General features: G+C 23.4%; 11 protein-coding genes across 11 annotated transcripts; 6 read left to right on the forward strand and 5 right to left on the reverse strand.

The window, feature by feature from the left end:
• Window positions 1-219: 219 nt before the first annotated feature.
• On the forward strand, window positions 220-2,900 carry PCHAS_1342400 (palmitoyltransferase DHHC5, putative; the record flags this gene model as incomplete). Its single annotated transcript, XM_016799339.1, has 6 exons — window positions 220-358; window positions 495-563; window positions 735-1,171; window positions 1,313-1,489; window positions 1,598-1,711; window positions 1,869-2,900. 6 exons carry the CDS (start codon window positions 220-222, stop codon window positions 2,898-2,900), a joined length of 1,968 nt encoding a protein of 655 aa, XP_016654643.1.
• Window positions 2,901-3,516: 616 nt separating this feature from the next.
• On the reverse strand, window positions 3,517-4,635 carry PCHAS_1342500 (conserved Plasmodium protein, unknown function; the record flags this gene model as incomplete). The annotated part of the gene is made up of 1 exon (XM_729101.2): window positions 3,517-4,635. One exon carries the CDS (start codon window positions 4,633-4,635, stop codon window positions 3,517-3,519), a length of 1,119 nt encoding a protein of 372 aa, XP_734194.2.
• A 1,250-nt stretch (window positions 4,636-5,885) lies between these two features.
• Window positions 5,886-6,355, forward strand: PCHAS_1342600 (conserved protein, unknown function; the record flags this gene model as incomplete). Its single annotated transcript, XM_016799340.1, has 2 exons — window positions 5,886-6,071; window positions 6,200-6,355. 2 exons carry the CDS (start codon window positions 5,886-5,888, stop codon window positions 6,353-6,355), a joined length of 342 nt encoding a protein of 113 aa, XP_016654644.1.
• A 459-nt stretch (window positions 6,356-6,814) lies between these two features.
• Window positions 6,815-9,018, forward strand: PCHAS_1342700 (conserved protein, unknown function; the record flags this gene model as incomplete). The annotated part of the gene is made up of 13 exons (XM_016799341.1): window positions 6,815-6,917; window positions 7,011-7,052; window positions 7,147-7,168; window positions 7,263-7,289; window positions 7,382-7,421; window positions 7,508-7,570; window positions 7,695-7,844; window positions 7,978-7,990; window positions 8,154-8,194; window positions 8,271-8,426; window positions 8,652-8,720; window positions 8,823-8,859; window positions 8,990-9,018. 13 exons carry the CDS (start codon window positions 6,815-6,817, stop codon window positions 9,016-9,018), a joined length of 792 nt encoding a protein of 263 aa, XP_016654645.1.
• A 140-nt stretch (window positions 9,019-9,158) lies between these two features.
• On the reverse strand, window positions 9,159-9,935 carry PCHAS_1342800 (beta-hydroxyacyl-ACP dehydratase, putative; the record flags this gene model as incomplete). Its single annotated transcript, XM_735004.2, has 2 exons — window positions 9,159-9,295; window positions 9,383-9,935. 2 exons carry the CDS (start codon window positions 9,933-9,935, stop codon window positions 9,159-9,161), a joined length of 690 nt encoding a protein of 229 aa, XP_740097.2.
• Window positions 9,936-10,683: 748 nt separating this feature from the next.
• On the reverse strand, window positions 10,684-11,766 carry PCHAS_1342900 (60S ribosomal protein L6, putative; the record flags this gene model as incomplete). Its single annotated transcript, XM_016799342.1, has 2 exons — window positions 10,684-11,210; window positions 11,721-11,766. The coding sequence occupies 2 exons, from the start codon at window positions 11,764-11,766 to the stop codon at window positions 10,684-10,686; spliced, it is 573 nt and encodes a 190-aa protein (XP_016654646.1).
• A 1,865-nt stretch (window positions 11,767-13,631) lies between these two features.
• PCHAS_1343000 (V-type proton ATPase subunit G, putative) lies at window positions 13,632-14,278 on the reverse strand (the record flags this gene model as incomplete). The annotated part of the gene is made up of 3 exons (XM_740564.1): window positions 13,632-13,805; window positions 13,917-14,017; window positions 14,188-14,278. The coding sequence occupies 3 exons, from the start codon at window positions 14,276-14,278 to the stop codon at window positions 13,632-13,634; spliced, it is 366 nt and encodes a 121-aa protein (XP_745657.1).
• Window positions 14,279-15,848: 1,570 nt separating this feature from the next.
• Window positions 15,849-16,895, forward strand: PCHAS_1343100 (N-acetyltransferase, GNAT family, putative; the record flags this gene model as incomplete). The annotated part of the gene is made up of 1 exon (XM_732842.2): window positions 15,849-16,895. One exon carries the CDS (start codon window positions 15,849-15,851, stop codon window positions 16,893-16,895), a length of 1,047 nt encoding a protein of 348 aa, XP_737935.2.
• Window positions 16,896-17,289: 394 nt separating this feature from the next.
• On the reverse strand, window positions 17,290-18,450 carry PCHAS_1343200 (60S ribosomal protein L23, putative; the record flags this gene model as incomplete). The annotated part of the gene is made up of 4 exons (XM_016799344.1): window positions 17,290-17,374; window positions 17,495-17,740; window positions 17,931-18,129; window positions 18,426-18,450. The coding sequence occupies 4 exons, from the start codon at window positions 18,448-18,450 to the stop codon at window positions 17,290-17,292; spliced, it is 555 nt and encodes a 184-aa protein (XP_016654647.1).
• Window positions 18,451-20,701: 2,251 nt separating this feature from the next.
• PCHAS_1343300 (plasmepsin V, putative) lies at window positions 20,702-22,297 on the forward strand (the record flags this gene model as incomplete). The annotated part of the gene is made up of 1 exon (XM_732525.2): window positions 20,702-22,297. The coding sequence occupies one exon, from the start codon at window positions 20,702-20,704 to the stop codon at window positions 22,295-22,297; it is 1,596 nt and encodes a 531-aa protein (XP_737618.2).
• Window positions 22,298-23,378: 1,081 nt separating this feature from the next.
• Window positions 23,379-24,752, forward strand: PCHAS_1343400 (conserved protein, unknown function; the record flags this gene model as incomplete). The annotated part of the gene is made up of 1 exon (XM_739680.2): window positions 23,379-24,752. One exon carries the CDS (start codon window positions 23,379-23,381, stop codon window positions 24,750-24,752), a length of 1,374 nt encoding a protein of 457 aa, XP_744773.2.
• Window positions 24,753-25,195: the final 443 nt, after the last annotated feature.

Raw genomic sequence — 25,195 nt, forward strand, 5'->3', positions numbered from 1 at the left:
TTTAAGAATTAAATGTTGAAATAAAAATGTGGGCTTAAAAAATTACACCTTGAACATATCACGAATGTAATTTATATCTTTGATATTTGTTTGCATATTTGATAAAAATGAATATTAAGACTTAATATATTAAAAATTATTCGTGTTTTTACACATAAAAATATATTATATATAATCGGAGAATTGGATATTACAAACAAGTCACAATTTTTAAATAGAATGAATGTGTCATATGCCCACACAGACAATTGCATTTATAATAACGAAATATTATTTCATTTGATAAAACAAAATGATGAACAAATTTATTATATTTTAGAAAAAAATAAAAATTTAATTAACTCGAAAGATGAAAATGGTTAAAAAGGCATGCAAACATGTGTGCACATGACAAAATAGAATATCCCTTTTATATAAATATACAGTAACAACTGTGTAACCAAATAATTACATCCTTTATTATTTTTCTCTTATCATTTATTTTTACTTTTCAGGGAATACTCTACTTCATTGGGCGGTCTTTCTGAACAACGTTTATTTGGTCTACTACTTATTAGAAAACAGTAAAATAAACAAACATATAAGCCTATACATAGTTATACTCCACAATGATACATGAAATATTGTCATAACCAAAGTAAAGAAACATGTAATTCGGCATGCACTTGTGTTATTACGCAAGCTGGTTAATATATTTTACTATTATATATTTTTTTTTCCTTTCTTTTGAAAAGACGCGGATCCGAATATAAAATCGAACAATGATCAGACGCCAATTTTTTGGGCAGTTAGCTCAAATAACATTTTTATGATTTATTTGTTGAAAAAATATAAATGTAATTTATATGAAGTAGATAATATGGGATACAACTGCTTAACGATAAGTATCCAGTATAATTATCTATTACCCTTTTTGTATTTAATAAATTTAGAATTACCAATAACATATAAAGATTTTAACAGTTGTTCTATTATTGATTGGGCTTCCTATAATAATAACATATTTTTTCTTCGTCTTTTTTCAATTTTTGTAAATAATTTATACTCGATCAATTTTGATAAACCCGCTTCTACACTACATAAAGCAATCATTGGAAATGCCTTCGAATCAGTTGTTTATTTAATCATAAACCGACATCAAAATATTTATGACATATCAACGGATGACAAAGTAATAAATTATTAATACACATTCATATATATTTACTATTTTGAACTAAATCAAATTCGTTAGAAAAAAAAAAGCGAAAATATATGTACATGCATATTCTGTATATCCCTATATATGTTCATGCTTTTTATTAATTTTAAGAAAAACATCATTGAATTTATTGAAGAATACAAGGACAAAATAGATCCAAGAATCTATAAATTTCTTAAGTCTAAACAAATAGGAGAATTGTGCAAACAAAACAGAAGAACAAATTTTGATGCCTTATATGAGCATAATGGATATATAGGCCCCTACATAATTAGAAAAAATAAAAATGTACGTCATTCAATTTTTATTTTATATATCTCAGTTTGTGCGTATATATATATTTTATAACCATATTGTTGTGCATACGTATCCATTTCCTATTTCTCTTTTTATCAGCTATCAATTATACAGAACATCCTGTTAAAATACAGCCAAAATAAAGCTCTCATTATATATCCTCTTCTCGTAGTTTTGGCATATATCTATCTCAATATTGTTTACTATTTTTACGTAATAATGAAAACGTAATAATTGTGTGTGCACAAAATTAATGAATGCCTTTTGCAGGACATGAAAAGAGATAATAACCATGTGTATTAAATAATAAATAAATTTATATAAAAAAAAATTAATGGCTAGTTGTACATATTTTTTTTACACATTGCAGGCACGAGTGCACACGAACGATAAAAATTTATTTTTAGATTTACTTCATCCCTTATTATTTGTAATTTATTATTTTGTCGTTTCAAGTAATCCAGGATATTTAGATGATTCAAAACTTGGGATAATCGACCAAAATAATGGAAATAGTTCAAAGGAAAAGGAAGTAAAACAAAAAAATTTTAAGGATAGACATAATAAGATGAGCATAGAACAAGAAAGTAAACCTAAACAAAATTTAACATTTCAATATATTATAAAAAATATTGAAGAAGAAATAAAAGCATATGAAAAAAAATATAAATTAAATGAATTCAGTAAAGGCATTAAATCGAAAAATATTTTTGAATTAAAAAACGATCTTAATATAAAATGGGAAATAAGTAAATTTGAAATATCAGCATTTAATATTAATATGTTGTGTCCAACTTGTTTCCTTTTTAAAAATCCAAGAACAAAACATTGCGCCCTTTGTGATAAATGCATTGATATATTTGATCATCATTGTATATTTACATTAAATTGTATGGGAATAGACAATGCAAGAATATTTCTTAGCTGGATATTATCAAATATATTGTTTTCGTTATATAATTTATATTTTTATTTATTATTTATTATAAAAATAAAATTTAATTATCATAATATATATTTCTATATATGTCTATCTGTTTTAATAATTTCACTATTATTTATATATTTTATGGGAAGTGTTTTTCTAAGATCAGTTTTTAATATATTAGAAAATATCACATTAAATGAAAAAATTAAATTATATTCCTCGAAAAAATTTTTTACTTACGAATTAAAAATTGGAGAAAATAATGAGCCTGTTGTTGTAAGGAAATTTAAAAACCCATTTGACAGTGGTGTCTATAAGAATGTATTAAACTTTTTGACAAAATCAAAAGATAAATTAACTCAAAACCAAAAGAAATTTATTGAGATCGATGAAAATATAAAAAGCGATAAAGTAAGACAGTTTGTAGAAGGGCTAAATAAAAAGCTGAGTCAATTCTATGCAAAACAAAATTAATGAAAAATAAAATTATTAATAATCCAAATTGTGTCCATATGAAATTAATACACACCATTTTTTTTTTTCGTGCACACGAATATGCATAACATTTTTTTATGACCATGAAATAATTTTTGTTTTATTATTTTCAAAAAAACCCATTTTTTTATGACCATGGAATAATTTTTATTCGATTATTTCCAAAAAGGGTCATTTTTTTATGACCAGGAATAATTTTTATTCGACTATTCCCACAATAACTCATTTTTTTTACGAATTCATATAAAATCTTTAAAAAAAAATAAGAATAACAAATGAGTATTACAAAGATAAAAACGTCAAAAAATAAAATTACAAATAGTATAGAAATGGGAAAGGATATAGAGAGTGAAAATAAATAATGTGAGTTAAAGGAACTTTTTTTATTTAAATATTCACTTTCAACTAATCCAATAACAAATAATTGGTAATACATATACAATGATGAAAGGATAAACAATATGTTCAAAGTGTTACACATATAACGATACGTTAAATAAGGTTTATTCATTGTTAGAAGGGTTTTCGTTTTGTCTTTATTTTGTTTTTTTCCTATCCTTTTTAATTCCTTATGAACTCCTGAATTAATGTTTCCCTATTGGCGATTTGTTTCTTCCATTGTAATTATACTGTTTGATACTTCATTTTTTATGTCTAGTTGAGAGGAAGGGCTAACATTACTATTATCTAAGGGGCTCAAATTATTGATGTCACTACTACTTTCAGTGCTGATATTTTGCACCTCTTTATCGGCCATAATCAGGTTACTAAAGGTTGTAGAGTCATTGTATATTTGATTTTGTTTATTATTTTCTTCGCTGTAATTATCCATTATTATATCGGGTAAAATTAAAAAGTCATCAATGTCTTTATCGTAAAATTTATATGTATCATCATGCTTGTGATATATATTTATACGCTTTTTATTTAATGAATTATTTTTATTAATTTTTTTTTTTATTTCTATATTTTTATCCGATGTATGGTTAAAAAATGATTCATCCTTTTTATTATCAAATAAATGTATAGATGGTTTAATAGTCGAATTGGAATTATTTTCAATACAACCAGTGGTATCATCTTCAATATATGAACTTATATCATTTTCACTATAAGAGGAATTATTCGTCTCAATTGCAGATGTTATATCTATTCTAATACATGTTGTTGTACATAAATTTTCTTTAGTAACTTGTACTCGGGTATATATATCTGTTAAACGGATAGGAGCACTTGAACAACTGTTTTCATAGTCAGATAAATTACTAATAGATGCATTGAGACTCTCTTCATTTTCAATTATATCTAAGCTATCATTTAGGAGAAAGTTTTGATCATCCTCTTTTACAGATATTATAAGGCTACTATCTGTGTTAGAATTTTTAGGCAGAACATTTACTTCAGCATTTGTCACAGTATCTATAATTAAAAAATTTGGTAGCGTGTCCAAAGTTGCATCATTTTCATGATAAATTAATTGAGCTTTTTTTTCATTATTAAAGAAATGCCTCCATGTTCTTTCTAAAACTTTTAAAAAGGAATTTTCATCGATTTCATTTTTATAATTTATAAAATCGTTTTCATTATTCATATTATTACTCCATCTTTTGCAACAATTTTTTAATTTAACTTTTTTTACAATGTCCTCATCATAGTACACATTTTCTTTTTCTTTTCTCATATCCTTAATGTAAAATTTGCTTAGATATTCCATTTAAAATATAATTCAAAAATAAAAAAGTTATTACAAAAAAAATTGATTATTTTTATAAAGTTGTATAATGTATAAATACGAAATATCAATGAAATGTTCTGGTGTATTTGGAATGGAAAAAAATTCAAATAAAATTTATATGTTGTTATAGAATTGCACCTATTCAATTTTGTATAAAAATAAAAGGAAATCAATCCTTTTTATATTCTTTTTATATATTTTATGTATTTTTTTATAATATTATTTTTTGTTTATCTTTCCGGGTTCAACCACATGTGCAACATATCAACATGATGTATAGAAAACGTTTTAAACAAACATGTGGAAAATAGTTAGTTAAAAAAAAATAATTTTTCCCCTATCCTTCACTTTATTTCCATATACATTTATTCATTTAATAATGCTTACAACGATTTAAATTCGAAAGGGTGACTAAGCTATATTAATCTTATTTTATTCCTTAAATTAAAAAAATTGTAACATACATAATAGTGTATGCACATATATATATAAGCATATGCGTACATACATTTATTTTATATTTTTTATAATACGCGTCTAACCATATATATAAATCATTTTTTTTTTCAAATATTCCAAAAAATACCAAAAAATACCAAAAATTATGAACAGACATTTTTTTTATTCATTCTATTAGGAAAATAAAATATCAAAAGAACAGATTGAAAAACAACTAGAACCAGGAATATGCAAATATGTCAAGATCGCACATATTAAAGGATTTCTATGTATGTATCTTTAGTTATATTTTTGTGTTTTTTTTTCCATCCTTTTTAAATTGTACATAAACATATGTTCTATAATGTGTAGATTATTGAAAATAGTTTAAACCATTTTTTAAAAAATAATAAAAGATATTATTTTATTCTTAATTTAAACTTTTTGTGCAGTAGCATTTTTCATGTTTAAAATAATTTTTATTTTCCTATATGTACTTACATTTTTATTTCTACATAATTTTTCCCCTGCCTATAATACGCTCATATATGCATACCCTTTAAATATAATAAATAATTTTATTTTATTTATATAATTAAAAAATAATTTTATTAATCTTTATTATAGTGATAAAAGAAAGTATAAGCAAAATATTTATATACCATTTATAAAGAAGAAGAAAAGGAAAATAATTTTCCCTTTATATATCAAAGCTTAAATATGTTAACATAAAATTTGGAGTTCCTTTTTTAATCTTATTGTTTTGTTTTTAAAGAATATTTATTACCATAATGAAAAATTATTATTTTATTTTTGACAATTTTTTAAATAGCTATCCTTTAAAATTAATTTGCAACAACTTTCGTTATGATAAGTTTTCAAAAATATTCATTGAAAATGTAATAAAAGCTGGAACTTTTTTCAGGACAATGCTACCTGTATTTATTCCGCTATCTATATATCAATATATAAGACAAGTACATTTAAATGACTAGCAAAATGGCGCAAAGCATGTACATATATATATATATATATACATATGCGTGTGCATATTTTCACTCCTTACACACACATTTATTATTTTGCTTTCCTTACATATTATTAGGTGGACAGAGATCGATATGCGGAAGAACTTTTTTATGAATATTCAAAAAGTGAAGATTTGAAAAGCTTTTATGATTCATCGACGAAATATAAAAATATAAAAAACTGGAGAATACAACATGATTTGTATTTAATTGATCAAGCTGTTAATTCATAGAACAATAAATATATTTTTTTACAAAAAATAAAGAATTATATTTTTTCAAATTATTCATATGTTATGTTTTTCTTTTTTTCGTATTTAACCTTTTTATATAAATTATAAATAAAAAATATATAACTAATATGTACACATAATTTGAATGCTTTCAAGCTGTACATACATACCCTACAAAATATGTTGTACACATATGTAAATAAAGGGAATAATATAAAAAATAATTATTATAATTATTGTTACATATGATAAGAAATATTCATACATAGACTTATTGTATTAATATGTAGACGGTTTTACAACCTATTGGTGTTATTAAAAATTTTTCTTTTTTTCTCAAACATTTGTTTACATACTTTTTTTGTTGTTACTTATTAGTGAAAAAAAACACAAATATAAACATATCTTTGCGAGGACATACTATTACTAAAATTTAATAAATAATTTATTTGTTTCAAAATGAAAAAAGGAATGCAAGTATATGTTCTCATTTATCTTATAATTTTTTTAGAGGGATATTTTTCTTTATCTCTATTTAGTACAAGTGTTTTTCATAAAAATTGTAAAAAAAAAAAAAAAAAATAATTTCACCTTAGAAAATAAAGCTTATGTTTTTATTTCTCCATCTTTTCCTTCCCTTTTAATTTGCTATCAGTTACTAAAACTGTAGAAAGGCACCTACGAGAAGATTATGGAGGTGATTAGCACATGAACAAATAATAAAAAATCTACTTATATCTTTACTTTTTAAGATACAATATTCACTTATTTTCGTTTTTTATTTAAAATAGACAAGGATGTAGCCGTTTTTAGGTTCAACGAAAACTGATACTTACATACGTACATACATATAAATAATCTGATTATCAAATTTATAAAAATAATAAATTTACATGTACATGTTCAGGGAAATAATAAAGAATTACAAAAATGAGTAAGTGTTTAAAAAAAATGGAACCTAAAAATTATGGCGAAAACTATAAATATAAATGAATTATTTGTCTTATTTATTTTTAATAAAAATAGTGATGTATTTTTGAGTCCATCCGACGAAGAAAAGCTAAAGGTAAAACAGGATATATTTAATAGCAGTACATATGTAAATATACCATTATGTTATTTATTTTTTTTACACCTTTTTACATTTTTTAGATCTCCATGAGAAAGTATGCAGGGGACAGGTTCATTCAAGAATATGACAATTTGATGAATGAAGTACGTTTTTATTTGTATTCAACTGTTTTATCAATCTATCTCGATCTATATATGTGTATGTGAATTTCCACCAATTATTTCATAATGTACATTCTTTTCTTGTCTTATTTTCTACAAATTGAAGAATTCGAATGACTCACAAAAAGTGCTAGCTAAGTCCATGATAAATTTAATCAAACAACAGTTTATAAAATTGAAAGAAATCGAAACACAATATGTTACACCAAATTTTGAAGCATACAAGGAAATTACAAAACTAAAACCTTTAGCACAGGTTATATTACATAATCATTTCTTCTACCCCATACATATTGGACGAAATATGCATAATTCCATATTGATACCCATTTAATAAGTCTTTATTTTTTTCAATTTAACATATATATCATAATTTTGTTTAATTTAAGGAGCTCGACGCGGGTTAGAAAATAAAAAATAAATATTCAGCTTAAAAAAGAAACGCATTATTCGATTATTTAATTAACTGGCTTATGATAAAGAGAAATAAATTAGCAAATATATATTATGCAATTTGTTTTATTCATTCATCCATCCATCTATTTTGTTCTCATTGCTTAAACAGACACTCCCTGTAATACCGAGGCGGAATGCAAAAAACTAGAGGTAATAATGAAAAAAAAAATTTTATAATAATTAGCTAGCTATTTTTTTTCGCTACTTAAAAATTTTTATTTAATAGAATATGATGAACATATGCACATATGTTCGGAGTGGAGCCGATTTTGCATATGACATATTTTTAGTTACAACACATGTTGTGACTGTAATGATGGCTGTTTTATGTGCCTGTATTTTTATTGGACCTGTACATGTGTGTGCTTTAAAGAATTTCCCGGTAATAATACATATAAATATATGAATAAAATTTTATTACTGGTCATAATAAAATGGGATTTTTCCTGCACAAGCAATATTAATAATGCCATTTTTTTTTTAAAATTGTATTATTTGCATTACCATTTTAAAAGAGTGAACACCATAAATAATATTATTGTGAGAATTTCCTATTTTGTCATTATTTCATTTTAGTTTATTTTTCCACATTTTTTTTATTATTTAGTACACATGCAAGTTGCCTTACCCTGTCTTTTCAACCCTCTTTATGGCTACATCCTCTGTTTGGGAAGTGGTAATTGCATTAAACCATACAAGGGTGTACTTTTATATATATATTACAATTTTTTAATATGCACATTTTATATGTATAAAAATATGCAATTTTCTTTCATAGGTAAAAGCTTCTACTGCTTTATGCAGAGTATATGGAGGTATTTAAAAAAATTGAAAATTTTGAAAAATTTGAAAATAAAATTATATATTAAATATGCAAGTCATTTTTATATCGAATAAAAATTTAATATGTTCATATATGGCTATTTCCCACTTTTTATATTACAGATTTATCAATAATGTCAAAAATGGCATGAAGTTGTAAATGCTTATTTTATTGTATCGTGATTGTACCATATCACCGTTTCAATTTTTTTTGGTGGAAAATTCATAAGTTGTATTAAAAGATTAATCATTATTATTATTTTGTCTTTTTTTTTATTTTTCATTCCTTATATCATTTTGACATTGCAAAAATCATCTTCTCAATTTCTATCACTGCATCGTTACCTACATATCCAACTCCTTTTAACTTGGCAATTCCGAGTGCTGGTTTGAACAAAATTTGTTCTACTTCCATCACTAATGTATCACCTGAAAAAGCAATAAATAATGAAAAATGTAAACAAATTAATAAATATATATGTGAAATATATGATGATCTGCTTCTCCTATTTCAACCTGGTCGAACGGGTTTCTTCCATTTGACTCCGTCTACCCCTGCGAAAAGAAATAAATTGTCTTTACTTTTATTCTCATCATTTTTAAGACATAATATACCACCTAATTGTGCTAAGGCTTCTATTTGTAAAACACCAGGCATAATTGGTTTTTGAGGAAAATGGCCGTTAAAAAATTCTTCGTTTGTTGTTACATTTTTTATACCGATTATTTTTTTATTTGGTTGTATATATAATACTTTATCAACAAGTAGAAATGGATATCTATGTGGAAGTATATTTTTTATTTCATCTATATTAATTATTTCAGAATTTAAATTTGGTACAATATTAGATGATATAATTTTTGCATTAATATTATCATCTTTTTCAATATTATTTGTATATACTTTTATGTTATCATTTTTATTTATCCCCTTGTTTGATTTTTTTAAATTATTTTTTTTATTAAATCGTTCAAAGGATGGGAATAAAAAGTTGAAGCCCTTCTTTTTTACACCCAAGGACAACACTGGAAAAAGGACGTAAACAAAAATTATAAAAAGTTTCATCATGTATTTTAAAAGATAAAATAAGTATATCACACATATGTATTTAATAAAAATAATTTTTCTTTTTTCACAAATTTGAGTTTGTAAATATGTTAAAAAAATGGCAATCAAAATGAAATAAAATTTATGACATATACACTAAGCACTACATTTTGTTCGATTTTATTTATTTGCCTTTATCGTGTGTTTTTTTATTTTTATAAATTTGGCATGGCACCATATGCTACTTTTATTTTCTTATTTTTTTTTTGATGAATTAAAAATGAGTGTAACAAAATTACAACATTTCTATATAAGTGTGTAGGCATATTTTCATGCTGCTATTATTTTATAATATGTTTGAGATATGAAAGGGCCTTATGAAAAGTGGGTGTAAAGCAAAGACATATAAACATTCCATATTGTATGTATATGTCATTTGCAACTTAGAGTAACCAGACTTAAAGCATTTTAAAAAATTATTAACCAAATATTTTTTTTTTTTACAAATTTGTAACATAAATGAAAAAAATAAGCTTTTATTTTGGTCGCATTTTTTCCATTTAAATTATTTGTATCTCTAAAAATTGTGTATTATTTATTTTTAAGGTTTAATTAGGGTAACAAAAGTTTTAAAATGTTTTATGTAATATATATATGTACATTGGTAATAACACGCGTATTAATAAGGATATATTTTTTGTTCGATTTCAATTTTATTATATATGCAAGTATAGGTATAAATATATAATTATTATAAAAAAAAAAAAAATTATTCATCTTTTTCTACAGTTGTGACTTCAGACACATAAATACCGTCAAGAAACTTACGAATATCTTTATTTCTACATAAAACTGATTGATGTATTAAAGCAGCAGTTAAAGATACATTTTCAATATCGGCTCCACTAACATATATTTCATCTTTAACACTTGGAGATTTTTCAATAAGTACACCTGGTAATGCCTTAACGAATCGAACTCTCTTCTCTCCTAAATAGTTTCTTATTTCAATTAGTTTATTATCATTTACAATATTTGAGTTGATGGGAAAGTGAGCATGTACTAATCTCATTTTGTATAAAAACTTTTTAGTTACACCAGTAAACATATTTTTTAAATGGGTGCATACAGTTCTAATACAAGCCAATCTATCTGGGACACCAAACCACATAACTACTTTGATGTATTTTTTTAATTTGTTTAATCTTATATCAACTGGTAAATGCCTAAAACTCTTCTTTAGTGTTCCATGCTTTCCTGTTACTGTTACTTTCCTCGAGTTTATTGCAACTTGGACTGTAAAGAATTATAATGAAAAATAATGTAATACAATGAAAAATAATGAAAAATGCATGCACTAAGAAACAAACTGGTGGCACAACACGATCGACAACTCGGTATATATACTGTGCATTGTGCAAAGTATGGGAAATATGGCTATATATTATGCGCCTTCATAATGGCAATATGCTTGGAAAATATAACAACTGATATATCTACATATGGCTAGCTTGTTTTATGAAACCCCATATGTACATATATATAAGTGCTTGTTAAATTATTTCGTCACATAATATAGCCATACATTTTGTATTCCCCTCGAAAAGTTCGGCGTTCATAGTAGGGCGGCCAATGCGCTTTACTAAATATCCACCAGCCACGCTTATACATAAGCATATGCATATGCATAATATATATACCCAGTTTATTTAGAATGAAATATATAAAATTATATAGCATATAATGAAACATATAAATATGCAAATTTTTCTTTTCCTTTTTTTTGCTTTTATTTAGTTATCTTACCTCCTTCAGGAATTGTAATTTTTTGTGATGATACTATGGTTTTCATTTTTAAAAAAAAATTATTTAAAAAAATATATAATTTTAACCTTAAGGCTTTTTTATTATTTTTTTTATTTTTTTGTAAATTTTATAAAAGAATTATTTTCCTTTATTTTTCTTCCTTTTATTGATCTTTAATAATGGTAAATTTATTAATGTATATAAAAATAATTTCGTTTTTTTTCCTTTTTCCATATATAATAAATATAATGTTTTTTTCATACTATTTTATAATAGTTTTTTATGTGCGTTCAATATTATATGTAATATATTATATACATACAACATATTATTATTATAATATATCCATTATTTTATTTTTATTTTTTATTATTCTTTGATGGTAAAATAGGTTACCCATATATAATAAAGTCACATAAATTGCTGAAGCACTATAATATATTTCATATATAAATACGTATCATATATAGTATAGCAAAAAGCCGGTTTCCTCAATCAAACATAAAATTTATATAACCTTTTTTCTTTACTATACCTTCTACAAATTTATAAATATATATATATTAATACTATATGCATAAAGCATACAAATATATAATTATTAAATAGGAGCTAAGCACCTTCTTATATATATATTATTTTTTATAGATTTTTTCCGGCTTTTTTTTTATTATATAACTAAGGGTAAAATATAAATTAATAATGAAAATGTGTTTTTTGTTTTTTTAATGAAAATATGGAAAAATTAAAAGAAATAATAAAAAAATTTATACATTTTTTATACATTAATATTTTTATATATATTTATTGAAATTTTTTAAAAATATAAAATAACAAAAAAGATATAGCCTAAAAAATTAACCTCTTTAATCACTACATATAAATTATTATAAGCCCTAGTAGTAAGCAAATAGGGAATGAATTATTTTTTAATATATATAATTATGAATATTATAAAATTTATGAATTAATATGGAATTATATTTTATTTTATTAAAAATATATTGAAAAAAGAAACAATAATAATGCTTAAATAGTTATATATATGTGTTTTGTTCACTTGTGGTTCCACTGTTTCTCTATCTCTCTTAAAAAGGTACATACTAAGCAAAACAGTATTTATTAAAGCTATGGACACATTATTCGTTGTCTTTAAAATGCTTTAAACATATTTCCACATCAATCTAATGTATATACTGTACATATTAAATATGGTTATATATCACACATATCCATTTTGAGCATCGCTCAGTATATTATCTGGACAGCAAACCAGAATGCAACCATAACATGGTGAATATGCAATAATCATAAATAAATAAAATTTATTTTATATATTTTTTCTTTTTAATGTTATTATAATTGTGAAAACAAAAAAGGATGAATGCAAAAATAAAGTAACAGTAGCAAAGGGAAAGGCGAAAAAAATGTATGAAAAAATCAAACAAAAAAAAATATTAAAAAGTTAAAAATTTAATGTTCAACAAAAGGAAACCGACAGTATATATTCTTGGGTCATATGTGTCTGTTGTTCCAATTTTTTTATTTTCTATTATTTGCAATTTCTTTCTTTTTATTCTAACGTTTTAATATAGTGCATTAAAAACGATGAGAAAGAAAACGAAAAGAATTGCATAAAATAGAAAAACAAAAAATAATACAACAAACTTCGAATTAAAGCACATACTTCACATTATAACATTTTTATAGCCCTTACAACTTTTCATTAAACGTAGAAATTTATATGGGCGAACAAAAAATATGCATTATACATGCATATACATACGGTTTTTTCTTGAGAAAAATAATTTTATATATTTAATTTTTAAAATATTTATGAAAGAAAATAATTAAATATTAAGCAAATAATTTTTGTTTCACTGTTTTATATTATTGTAGATATGTACAAATCTACATATATTTTTGCACACAGTCAGGGATGTCTATATCAACTTTGAAAACTTTATCATATATAAATTGGGCAACCTGATCTTTATTTTTCTTAAACAACTCTTTATATTTTTTTATTTCTTCTTTTGTGTTTTGCTCAATTTTAGTTACAATCTCATCTTCAGCAGTAGATTTCTGAAAAAGTGGATAATGAAAAAGGGAAAATGAGTATATGCATGTATATATATATGACTTATTATGCACGGTTCATATTTTTTATTTGGCTATTTTTTCTAGCTATATTACTTCTTTATGTCCTTTGGTTATACGCTCCTTTTCTTTGGCTCGAAAAATTTTCAACTCCTCTGTTGCTGTTGCTTCAGCCTCTTTTAGCATTTTTGCCCGCACTGATAGTACCAAAAAAGAAAAAGAGAAAAAAAAAATTACTAAAATATTCTTGCCGTTCATAAAAATAATAGAATTTAATAAAAAGTCTGGTCATAATTTTTTTTTATATATTTGTGGCTTTTCAAAATGGGGGGAAAATAATAACAACTTATAAAAAAAGTAATCTTACCATCTTTTGCCTTTTTAATTACTAGATCAGCTTCTTCTTCAGCTTTTAATAATTGTTGTATTAAAACATTGGATCCTTTGTTTTGTGCCATTTTCTTTGTATTTATATATATATGATATATGTATTTATTTATCGATTTTCTTAATTATGTTATTAGTATTTCTCATATTTTTTTTTTGCAATGCTATTATATTTAAAAAGAAACCTCTTATATGATAAAACAAAATTCACTTAATATTGACATATTTCTATGCTTATATATTTTTATTATTCTATATTATATATATGTATTATTATATTTTTTAAAAATCGGAAAATAATGATTTTTTCATACGGACTTATATATGCATTCATATTAATTGCCTATGAGGGCAATTTTCTTTACTATTATTATTTTTCCCTTTTACCCGTTATTTTAAGCATACAAATAAATATGCACGAATATGTATATTAATATTTATTTAAGTATTATTGCAATGTAAATTTTCAGGATACAATCATAATTTTTTTAAAACTTACAAGTCATATATATTAAAATAAAGTAGGTTTTGCATACATACAATTTTTGTGAAAAAATACGATCACCTAATATAGATAATATGGTAACTATCAAAAACAAAAAAATAAAATAATACTATAGTAAAAAAAAATATTTCGGTTTGTGGTAAATTTTAGGCAGTAGAATGCTATTGTTAATGGAGGTGTTTAAGAATGCTTTATATTTATTTCATTCATTTTATTACTATGTGATATTAAATATATATTTTTTTCTTTATTTTCTTTGTTTTGGCTTTAAAATAAAATAAAATTTGTGCATTTTAAAAATAACATTTTAACCTGTACATGTAATAGGACTATAAATATTTCTAGTGTGTTAAAAAGAAAAAAAAATATATATGCAAAGTATTAGTAAATATAATTGCTCGACTTAAGAGAAAAAATGCACGCCATACACTATTCTTGTTACTAAATACACCTTTGATGGACATTAAAAATCTATTATTATTCATTTTGACCATTTTTTTATTATAAAAACTATAATGGAACTTTTCAATTCGCTTTAATAATAAATACAAGGACACAGTTCTTTAAAATTATATACGTAACATTTACTATATGTAAAAATACATTTATAATTTTACACTTTTTTTATTGCACGTCTTAAGTTATAAATCTACAAAATTGAAGAAAAAGAAAGAGAAAAAAAAACAAAGCATGTATACATAAATGTGCATATAATATATATGTACATATGCAATTTTTTTCTTGTGCTTGCTTTATCAAGCTATATTAATTTAAGACAAGTTATATTTAGGTACTTTTCTCTTTTTTTTTAGTAACTAATGAAATGGTTGGAAAGTGATAGTGTATATGTGTTGAGTTTGCTTAATTAATCATTTGTCTTTTTTTCTCAACCCCATCACCGACTTTTAATTTATATACTCTTTGTATAAAGCATGGGTAGTATATTCTCAACTAGCTAAAAAATACATACACACATATATATATTTACCTACCCTGGTTTTGTATTACAATCACGCTAAACATATATAGAGATAAAATAGTGATATAATATATATTTTCAACTGAGTTTCATGTATTTAGAGCTATATTATTATAGGGTTGAAGCGTTACGATAAAAATAATATATAAATTTCAAGATGGACTGTCTCGAAAATGGTGTGAAAGAAAAAAAAAATGAAGAATTAAAGAAAACAGCGAACAAGAAAATAGACAAAAACTCCGAAAAATTAAAAAAAAATAAAAAAGAAGGTACTAATAATGAAATAAATAAAAACTATGATATTATTAAAATGGTTCGGGGGTGTCAAAATGATGATAATATTTTTGACTTTATCAATGTAGAATACAAAAAAAAATATATAAAAAAGGGAATAAATAATACTAGTGAAAATATAAACGAAACAAATTTAGAACAAAAAAAAAGTGGGTATATTTTTTTCGAATCAATCAACTCATATGAATTAAAAAAGTATAAAACAAGCGACATTATATTTAATATGCTAGTTGATATTACAAAAAATAATATGGAAAATTTGTATAATGAAAGTAATTTTTTAAATAAAGGCTGGTCTAATTTGAAAAAGCAAAAAGAGTTTATGAGCAACAAATGTAAACTTATATTAGGCTTTAAAAATGTAGCTAAAAGTGAAGAAAAAAATGAAAAAAAAAATGACGAAAAAAATGAAGGAAAAAATATGAACGAGTCAGGTAAAAATGATACTAATGGCAATATAAATAGCGAACACGATGGAAATTGTCCTGAAAATAATATTAACAAAGCAGGTAAAATAAACTTCATAAATGTATTAAAAAGTGATAATCCGGAAAAAGTAGAAGAATATTTAAAAGAAAATAAATTAGTTTGTTTTGTCCATTATAGAATAATTCCTGATTATTATCCATATGAAAAAAATATTATTTGCTATTTGTATGAAATTCAAATAATTCCAGATTTTAAAGGTGTAGGTATAGGTAGCCATTTAATATATATGCTAGAAAGTTTATGCAAAAGTATTAAAATAAATAAAATTTTATGTACCGTTTTAAAAAATAATATTAATGCTGTAGCATTTTATAAAAAAAAATGTTTATTTGAAATGGATGAAAATTCACCAGACAATTTTGACACAGAAAACTCAAAACCATGTGAATATGAAATTTTAAAAAAAGAAATAATTTTATGAAAAATATGTCCTTTTTATTTATAAATAAACTTTAGTATTGAAACTAAAGTTGTGGATTTTTTGTCTTCACCCCATGTTTGTCATTTAGGGTGTTACCATTATTATATTTATTACACAATTTTTTTAATTTAAGAAATTATTTTTCGTTATACATTTTTATTTTTTAAAAATATTTAAAAAAATTTTTTTTTGTAAGTTTCTTTTGTAACACTATTATCCTATATATGTATATGTATGCATATATAAATATCAAAAAATAAACTTAAATGCACTCTAATTATTGTTTCTAAAAATGTGAATTATTCTACTATTGACATTGTATGTCTCTAAAAAACGTATATATTAATATATTATGCATATGCATATGCACACATACATATGCAGTTTTCATTCTTTATAATATTCCTATTTTGTTTGCTACTTCCAATGCATCATGGTCTTTGGATAATCGGACATATGCCTTCTTATCTCCATTTAGCCTATAAATAATACAATTATAAATGAATATATAAATATATGGAATGCTTATTAAATGGTATAATTTTTGATCATATGATCAGTACAGTATTAATAAAAATAATTTAATTTTTTTGACTCACCTATTAAGAACATTGACTTTAGCACATTTAATATCGAATAAGGATTTAACAGATTTTTTGATTTTTCTTTTGTCAGCTCTTTTGTCACAGATAAAAACAAGGGTGTTTATTTCTTCGATTTTTTTCATTGCTTTTTCTGAGGTTAAAGGGTATTTTATGATACCATATTTATCTAAAGTCTTTGTGTGACAAGACTTGAGGATTTTAGGGCATTTGGGATTTTTCTTTAATCTCAAGGTTCTTGGTCTGTAAAAAAAAAATAGATAAACATTTTTATGAAATATAAAAATTATAAAATTGGGAAGGTAGGTAATAGGTATATAGTTCATAAGCTTTGTGGTTGGAATGGTACAAAAGTTACATGCATAGTACATATAAATATCAATGCAATTTATTAATTTTAAAACATAGAGTGTGTATTGTATCTGTATATAACCTTTTAAAACGAATGGAAGTTGTTATCTTTTGCATTTTGTTTTGAGATAACTTGTCTGCTTTGATTGAATTTTTATTTATTGATTTTTTGACAACACTTTTTCCTTTATTCATTCCTTTTTTTTTGCTAGCTTTATCATTTGCTCCTTTGGCGTTGCTATTGTTTTTTGCGGTAGCTCCCTTATTATCTCCGGCGTTTTCTATAGAATAAAAAAAAAATAAAAATAATTAATTTTTTTGAAATATGTACTATATAGCTATCTACAAACACAGCTTGTAATATTAATCTTGAAGTAAATAAGGTCACATTCAAGATCCACCATATTTATGTATATATGTCATACTGATACTCATTTTAGAGATAAAACAGTAAATGCATAATATGTATGAAAAATATATATATATTCTTATTATGATATTTTATATATTATAAACATATGAAAATTGTAAAATATATTTTTTTGCCATTCAATATTTTCGCTTTTTTTTTTCTTACTTTTTTCGTTAGTTGCTTTCACCATTTTGAATAATAATTATAAAAAGTTTAAAGATTAATTTTGTTATGTAATATTATATAATTTAAAAAATAAAAAAACAAAATTTGTTTTCCTTATAAATACCAAACTTTTGTATTTTATGTAATTTCTTTACTAATACAATTTATTTGATGTTTTATTTATTTATTAATTTATTTTCCTTAAATATTTATAAAAAAAACGAAAGGGGATTTTTTGCATATGCTATTATAGTATTAATAATAAATCCTTGCAGCAATACGAATTTAATAATATATATATTTCGAATTAAGCTTAGCTTATAATTATAATAGATAAAAAAAAATATTGTATAATACCAAATATATACCTAATTTGGGGTAGGGATTATATTATTATTTTTTTAATTTTTAATACACCCATATATAGGAAAACCCCAAAGGGCCCTGCTTATTTTTCACTTTTTTTTTATTTGACTGTAAGTCATTTCAAGCTCCGATTTTAAATTTTATTACAATCTCATAATATATATAAAGGCACGAAATATTTATATATACATAATATATAATACTATAACAAAGCAAATGGCAAATTCTTCATATATACAAATATGCTGAAATATAGTTTGTAGCATTATTTTATGTATGCCCCAAATACCATACTAATATAAATATGCATAATAAATATGTATAAATAATATATTATACTACTATAATTTTTTGCCTAACAAAATATATATTATGAAAATTATCCAATCCCACAAAAAAATATTTTTAATTTATATTTTTCCCCTCTTTATGATTATTTATATAAAAAAATAAGGATTTTTTTAAATATTATTTTGTTTTTTTGTTTTTTTCATTTTTAGTTACCTTTTCAGTATTTCTTTAAAAAGTGTGATAGGGGGTTTTTACGAGGCTTAAAAAAAAGAGTAGTAATAATGAAAACAACAGGAATAATTTATAAGTAAATAATACATAAGCATATTATTGTAAAATTGTGGTATATAGACTTGTATTGAAATTACAATAATATTAATATAAATAATAAAATATAATGATAAAGTTGGAAAAATTTTAAGGAAGCGCTGATGGCACATTATATACAGTATTCTGTATATATTATAAATTATCATATTTATTACAGCTACTATACTGTATTTTCGATTTTACTTTTTCTATATCTTTAATTTTATTGTAATAAATGTTCTTAATAACATATTTTGGTAGCTTAAATATGTTCATATTTTTGGGAATTTTACCTGTACAGGCAATATTTTTATTAGTGTTGTTTTTTTTTTCCCGAAACACCAATTTCGCTAGTACAATTATTTTAACAGTATCATTTTTTTATTACAATTTATAAAGGTATAAAACTATGTGTATACTCTTTAAAGGTGCGATATATATACACACACCTATTTGTTCGTTACTTTCAATTTCGTTTTTTGTCATATTTATGTATAGTTACATTTAGGCTTGAAAAGTAACCATTTTTATTTTTTACCATTTTATTAATAAAAATGTGATAAAAAGAGGTATTTGTATTTATTTTTATTACTTATTCTATACAGAGAAAAGCGAAAATAAATATAAGTGAAAAGAAAACATAAAAATAAAATATTTTGAAGCATACAATATTATGAATATTTAAAGATTACTTGTGTGTTAGGAAAATACGTCATTTTTAATTTTTTTATATTTTAACATTATTCATATTACTTATTTTGCTATTATTTTTCTTCTTATTCTTCTTTTGTAATATAATCAGTATTTTTTCTCGTAATACTATTCATTTTTTTCATTCATTGTCCTTTTGGTTTTCGACCTTGCTGTTCATGTAATAATTAATAAAGCTAGTTAAAAAAAAAAATATTTCATATACTAAATTTATATGTGTTTAAATTCTTCAAAAATAATATATATGCTAGGAGAAAAGTTGGAGAAAATATATTACGTAAATTACATTTTTTTGATATGCTTTCACACTTTGTAAATATTTTAATATGTATGCTTTTTTATTATTGTGAAAATGTTTATGTTTGTTTAAATTTCGTCTAATTATGAAATATTATTACCCCCTAACAATGATATAATTCACCTAATATCTTCTTGATCTATATGTAAATATACGCAGCTATATCGTATATATATACGACTTTCGTGCTAGCCAATTTGCACAAAATAATTTGTTAAAAAAAAAAAAAAATTAGCTAACTAGCTAAACAGTCAGAAAGTGATGAAAGATGAATGAAAGCTAAAAAAAAAAAAAGAAAATAATGGGGTTTTCTAAGTTATATAAATTTGTTACTTATTTTATAATAATAAATATTTTAGTTCAAGCAAATAGTGAAGATGTGTTGAATAAAAATAGTGGCAAAAATGAAGAAATATACAAATATAAATTATATGGTGATATTGATCAATATGCATATTATTTTATGGATATAGATATAGGAACACCTGGACAAAAAATTTCATTAATAGTAGACACAGGATCTTCTTCGTTAAGTTTCCCATGCTCAGAATGTAAAGATTGTGGGGTGCATATGGAAAATCCCTTTAATTTAAATAATTCATCAACCTCTTCAGTTTTATATTGTAATGATAATAGTAATTGTCCATATCATTTAAAATGTGTCAAAGGAAGGTGTGAATATTTACAGTCTTATTGTGAAGGATCTCGAATTAACGGTTTTTATTTTTTGGATTTTGTAAAACTTGAATCGTATAACAACACTAACAATGGTGACATAATTTTTAAGAAACATATGGGATGTCATATGCATGAAGAAGGTTTATTTTTACAACAACATGCGACAGGAGTATTGGGATTAAGCTTAACAAAACCAAAAGGTGTTCCGACTTTTATTGATTTATTATTTAAAAATTCACCTAAACTAAATAAGGTATTTTCATTATGTATTTCTGAATATGGAGGAGAAATGATTATAGGCGGGTATAGCAAAAATTATGTTATCAAAGATGTTTCAAATAATGAAAAGAGTGATCAAATTGTGCATAATAAGGATGAAGATATTAATTCGGTTGATAAATCGATGGAAATAAATAAAAATAAATCGATTGTAGATGATATAGTTTGGGAAGCTATAACTAAAAAATATTATTACTATATAAAAGTTGAAGGATTTGAATTATTTGGTACAACTTTTTCTCATAATAATACAAGTATGGAGATGCTAGTAGATTCAGGTAGTACCTTTACACATTTACCTGACGATTTATATAATAGTTTAAATTTTTTTTTTGATTTATTATGTATACATAATATGAACAATCCTATTGATATAGAGAAAAGATTAAAAATAACAAATGAAACGATAAACAAACATATTTTATATTTCGATGATTTTAAATCGACGTTAAAAAATATAATAAGTAGTGAAAATATGTGTGTAAAAATAGCTGATAATGTACAATGTTGGAGATATTTAAAACATTTACCAAATATATATATTAAACTATCTAATAATACAAGATTATTATGGAAACCCAGTTCTTATTTATATAAAAAGGAATCATTTTGGTGTAAAGGGTTAGAAAAACAAGTGAATAATAAACCTATCCTGGGATTAAGCTTTTTTAAAAATAAACAAATTATATTTGATCTTAAAAATAATAAAATTGGATTTGTTGAATCAAATTGTCCATCCAATCCGATAAACACAAGACCAAGAACTTTTAATGAATATAATATAAAAGAAAATTATTTATACAAACAGTCATATTTTAGCTTATATAGCTTGTCCATAATTATTGCATTAACATTTATACTTTATATTATTTTATACATTAAAAAAATCATATATAGCTATTACAATCCGTTGCACGGAGAAAATACTTCGTCTGACTAAACGAATGGGCAAAAATAAATATAAATGTATATATATATTTTTGTGGCTTTTTTGAGGTGCTAGCCAAAATGACAATTTTTGTCGGTCATAATGTTGTGTATATACACTTGTATTTTTTTTTTTTTTTTCACAATATTACCAATTGTTGTTTTTATATTTTGTCATTATTCCACAATTGTATTATTGTTTGTGTATTTTCATTTTTTACTTTTTTTGTAACTAAAGTGACTAGTTAAATTTTGATTTTTTATAAAATACAAACAGTATTTTTCCCTCTTTAATTTATATACGCATATACTGCGTTCATAATTTATGTCACTCCAAATAAGGTTATAGCTGATTTTATAGTAAGCCAAATTTGTTTATGCCTTCAATAAATGAAATAAAAAATGGTAGTAGTAGGGGCCTACTTTTAAGTATGGAGAATGAACAATTGTGGAGGTAGAAAATTATATATATTTTTTTCAATTATGAATAATGCTATAATTTTAACATATTTACATATCTATAATATATATTGAAATTTGAATAAGTATATGTATCGCCTCGATACAACACTGGGTTGATGAATTTATTGTGAATATAAAGGATAAATAAAAATGCACAACTGGTTATGTTAATTAAAAAATGCTAAAAATATGAATTTTTTTATTAAGGATTTGCAAAGCGGTTTAGCTTATATACACGAATTTTATTTTTAGAAAACGAGTATATGTAAAAAAAAAAAATAAACTGTTATCCATTTTTTACTACAATATATTAGAGCCCGAAATGCTGAAAGAAAATTATGAAAAGCATGAAAAATATCTAATATATGTAAGCCTTAATAAGGTTTGTTAATCTTGAAAAAATAATATATATCATATATATGGGAACCCCCATAAAATATGTGTATGTTTTATCATCTTTCAACATGACTTTAAATTAGATAAATACATTATGAAAAATATTTATACACGTGTTGATGGATTAAACATATCTATCTTGTTTTGTAAGAAATTATAATTTTTAAAAGAAATAATAAAGTTATATTTTTTAAAAAACATAAAGTGGCGAATATATATATGATCATACAGATTGTATGAATATAGTTCTTCCGAACTTTATATATTATGTTTTTTTTAACTTACTATATAATATGAAATACGCAACAGTGTTTATCCTATGCAACCTTTGCTTTTATTTTCAAAAAGCTTGGGGAATGTTTCTAAATAATAATTCGTTTTTAAATAAAAAAAAAGCTGTTTCATTATGTGATTATGGCAATTCAGTTAAAAAAAATGCAGAACATAATTTGAATCGAAAAAGGTACATGCTAGGATTAATTCATTCGTATAACCATATTGATGGAAATTCAAAAAAGGAAATAAAATCAGCAAAAAAAAAAAATCGTCTATTCTTTCTACCAAATAGTGTAAGCTCTACAAATCGACGAGAAACAAATGGATCATTGTTTTATCAAAATGATAAGGAAATAAAAACTATGAATAAAAATCGAAAAATCGGAAATAGTAATAGTAAAAATGTATTATATGCAGAAAATTATAAAATAAATTTAACTGAAAAACCAATAATTGAAGAAGTACCAAGAAATGTAAAAGGAAGACTTAATGAATGGATACCCGAATTTGATGAAAATAATACATTAGGTTTTTTTCCAATTTTGTTAGAAGAAATGTCTAATGAACCATCACCACTTCAAATAGGTTTTGAAGATTATATGCAATTTAACGGAGAAAATGTGGAAGAGATATTTAAAAATATGACAAGAGAAGTTAATATAAATGGTGAACCTAAAAAAATATTTGGTATGTGTTTTTTTAATCATAAAACAGGAGCATTAGCACCATTAGCTGTTTATGCAGAAGTTAAAGATGTTACAAAAGTTGGAAATAATCTAGCAGTTAAAGGGTTAGTACGTGGTCGTGTTATTATTGATGAAATTATAAATCAAGAGCCATGTATTTTAGGAAAGATATCACCTATAGAAGATAAAAAAGGGTTGATGGATACTGAAGAAAGTTTAAAAATAGTTGATGAAATTATTAGAATACATGGACAATGTACTACTATGGAATCACATTTGATGGAACAATTAGATCAATCATTTGCATCTATGAATATTAAATTAAGAAATGATTTAAAAGAATCTATAGATGCAAAATTAGAAAAATTTCAAATTGATCCTTCAGATATGGAACAAAAACAAGCTTTTATTCAAATTGCATCTTTTGCTGCTTTTGATTTTCATCTAATGATAGTTGATAGATATGATGCTCTTATGTTACAAAATACAGAAGACAGACTAAGACTAGTACGTGATAAAATTAGACAAAAACAAAAACAGCTAGCTATTATTAAAAATACTCCAAAAGAAAAATTACAAGAAATTCTAGAGCAAGTACAAAATATTAAAAATCAAAATATACCTCCCCCAAATCTTCCAAAACCATAACCATTTACAATTATTCTAAGGATTTATTTTTTCTTACTATTTTTAATATGATTATGATTTTGGGATTTCATTAAATGAGGTAGAAATGTGGGGAAAGGGGGAACTAACTTTCCTGTATATTTTTTTAAGTCACAAAATTTAGGCACAAAAATGCCTGAACGTACATGTAAATATATTTTATGACAGGATTTATTTAAAATAATTTACCTCATATTAAATAAAATTAAGACATACTAATACTTTGGAATTAATGAAAAAAAAAGTAACACCATTATCCTCACACACAATATGCTACTTATATTTTACATTTTTAATAAAGCATAATTATTATATATATTTTTTTTTTCGCTTTTTTTGTTTTATAAGAATATTTAACGAAAAAATATGTATCGTTAATGCGTTTTGGCATTTTTCTTATTTTTTGTTTTCTTTTTTGGTGTATT

The sequence above is a fragment of the Plasmodium chabaudi genome (genome assembly GCF_900002335.3).
Source record: "Plasmodium chabaudi chabaudi strain AS genome assembly, chromosome: 13".
Taxonomy (NCBI): domain Eukaryota; phylum Apicomplexa; class Aconoidasida; order Haemosporida; family Plasmodiidae; genus Plasmodium; species Plasmodium chabaudi.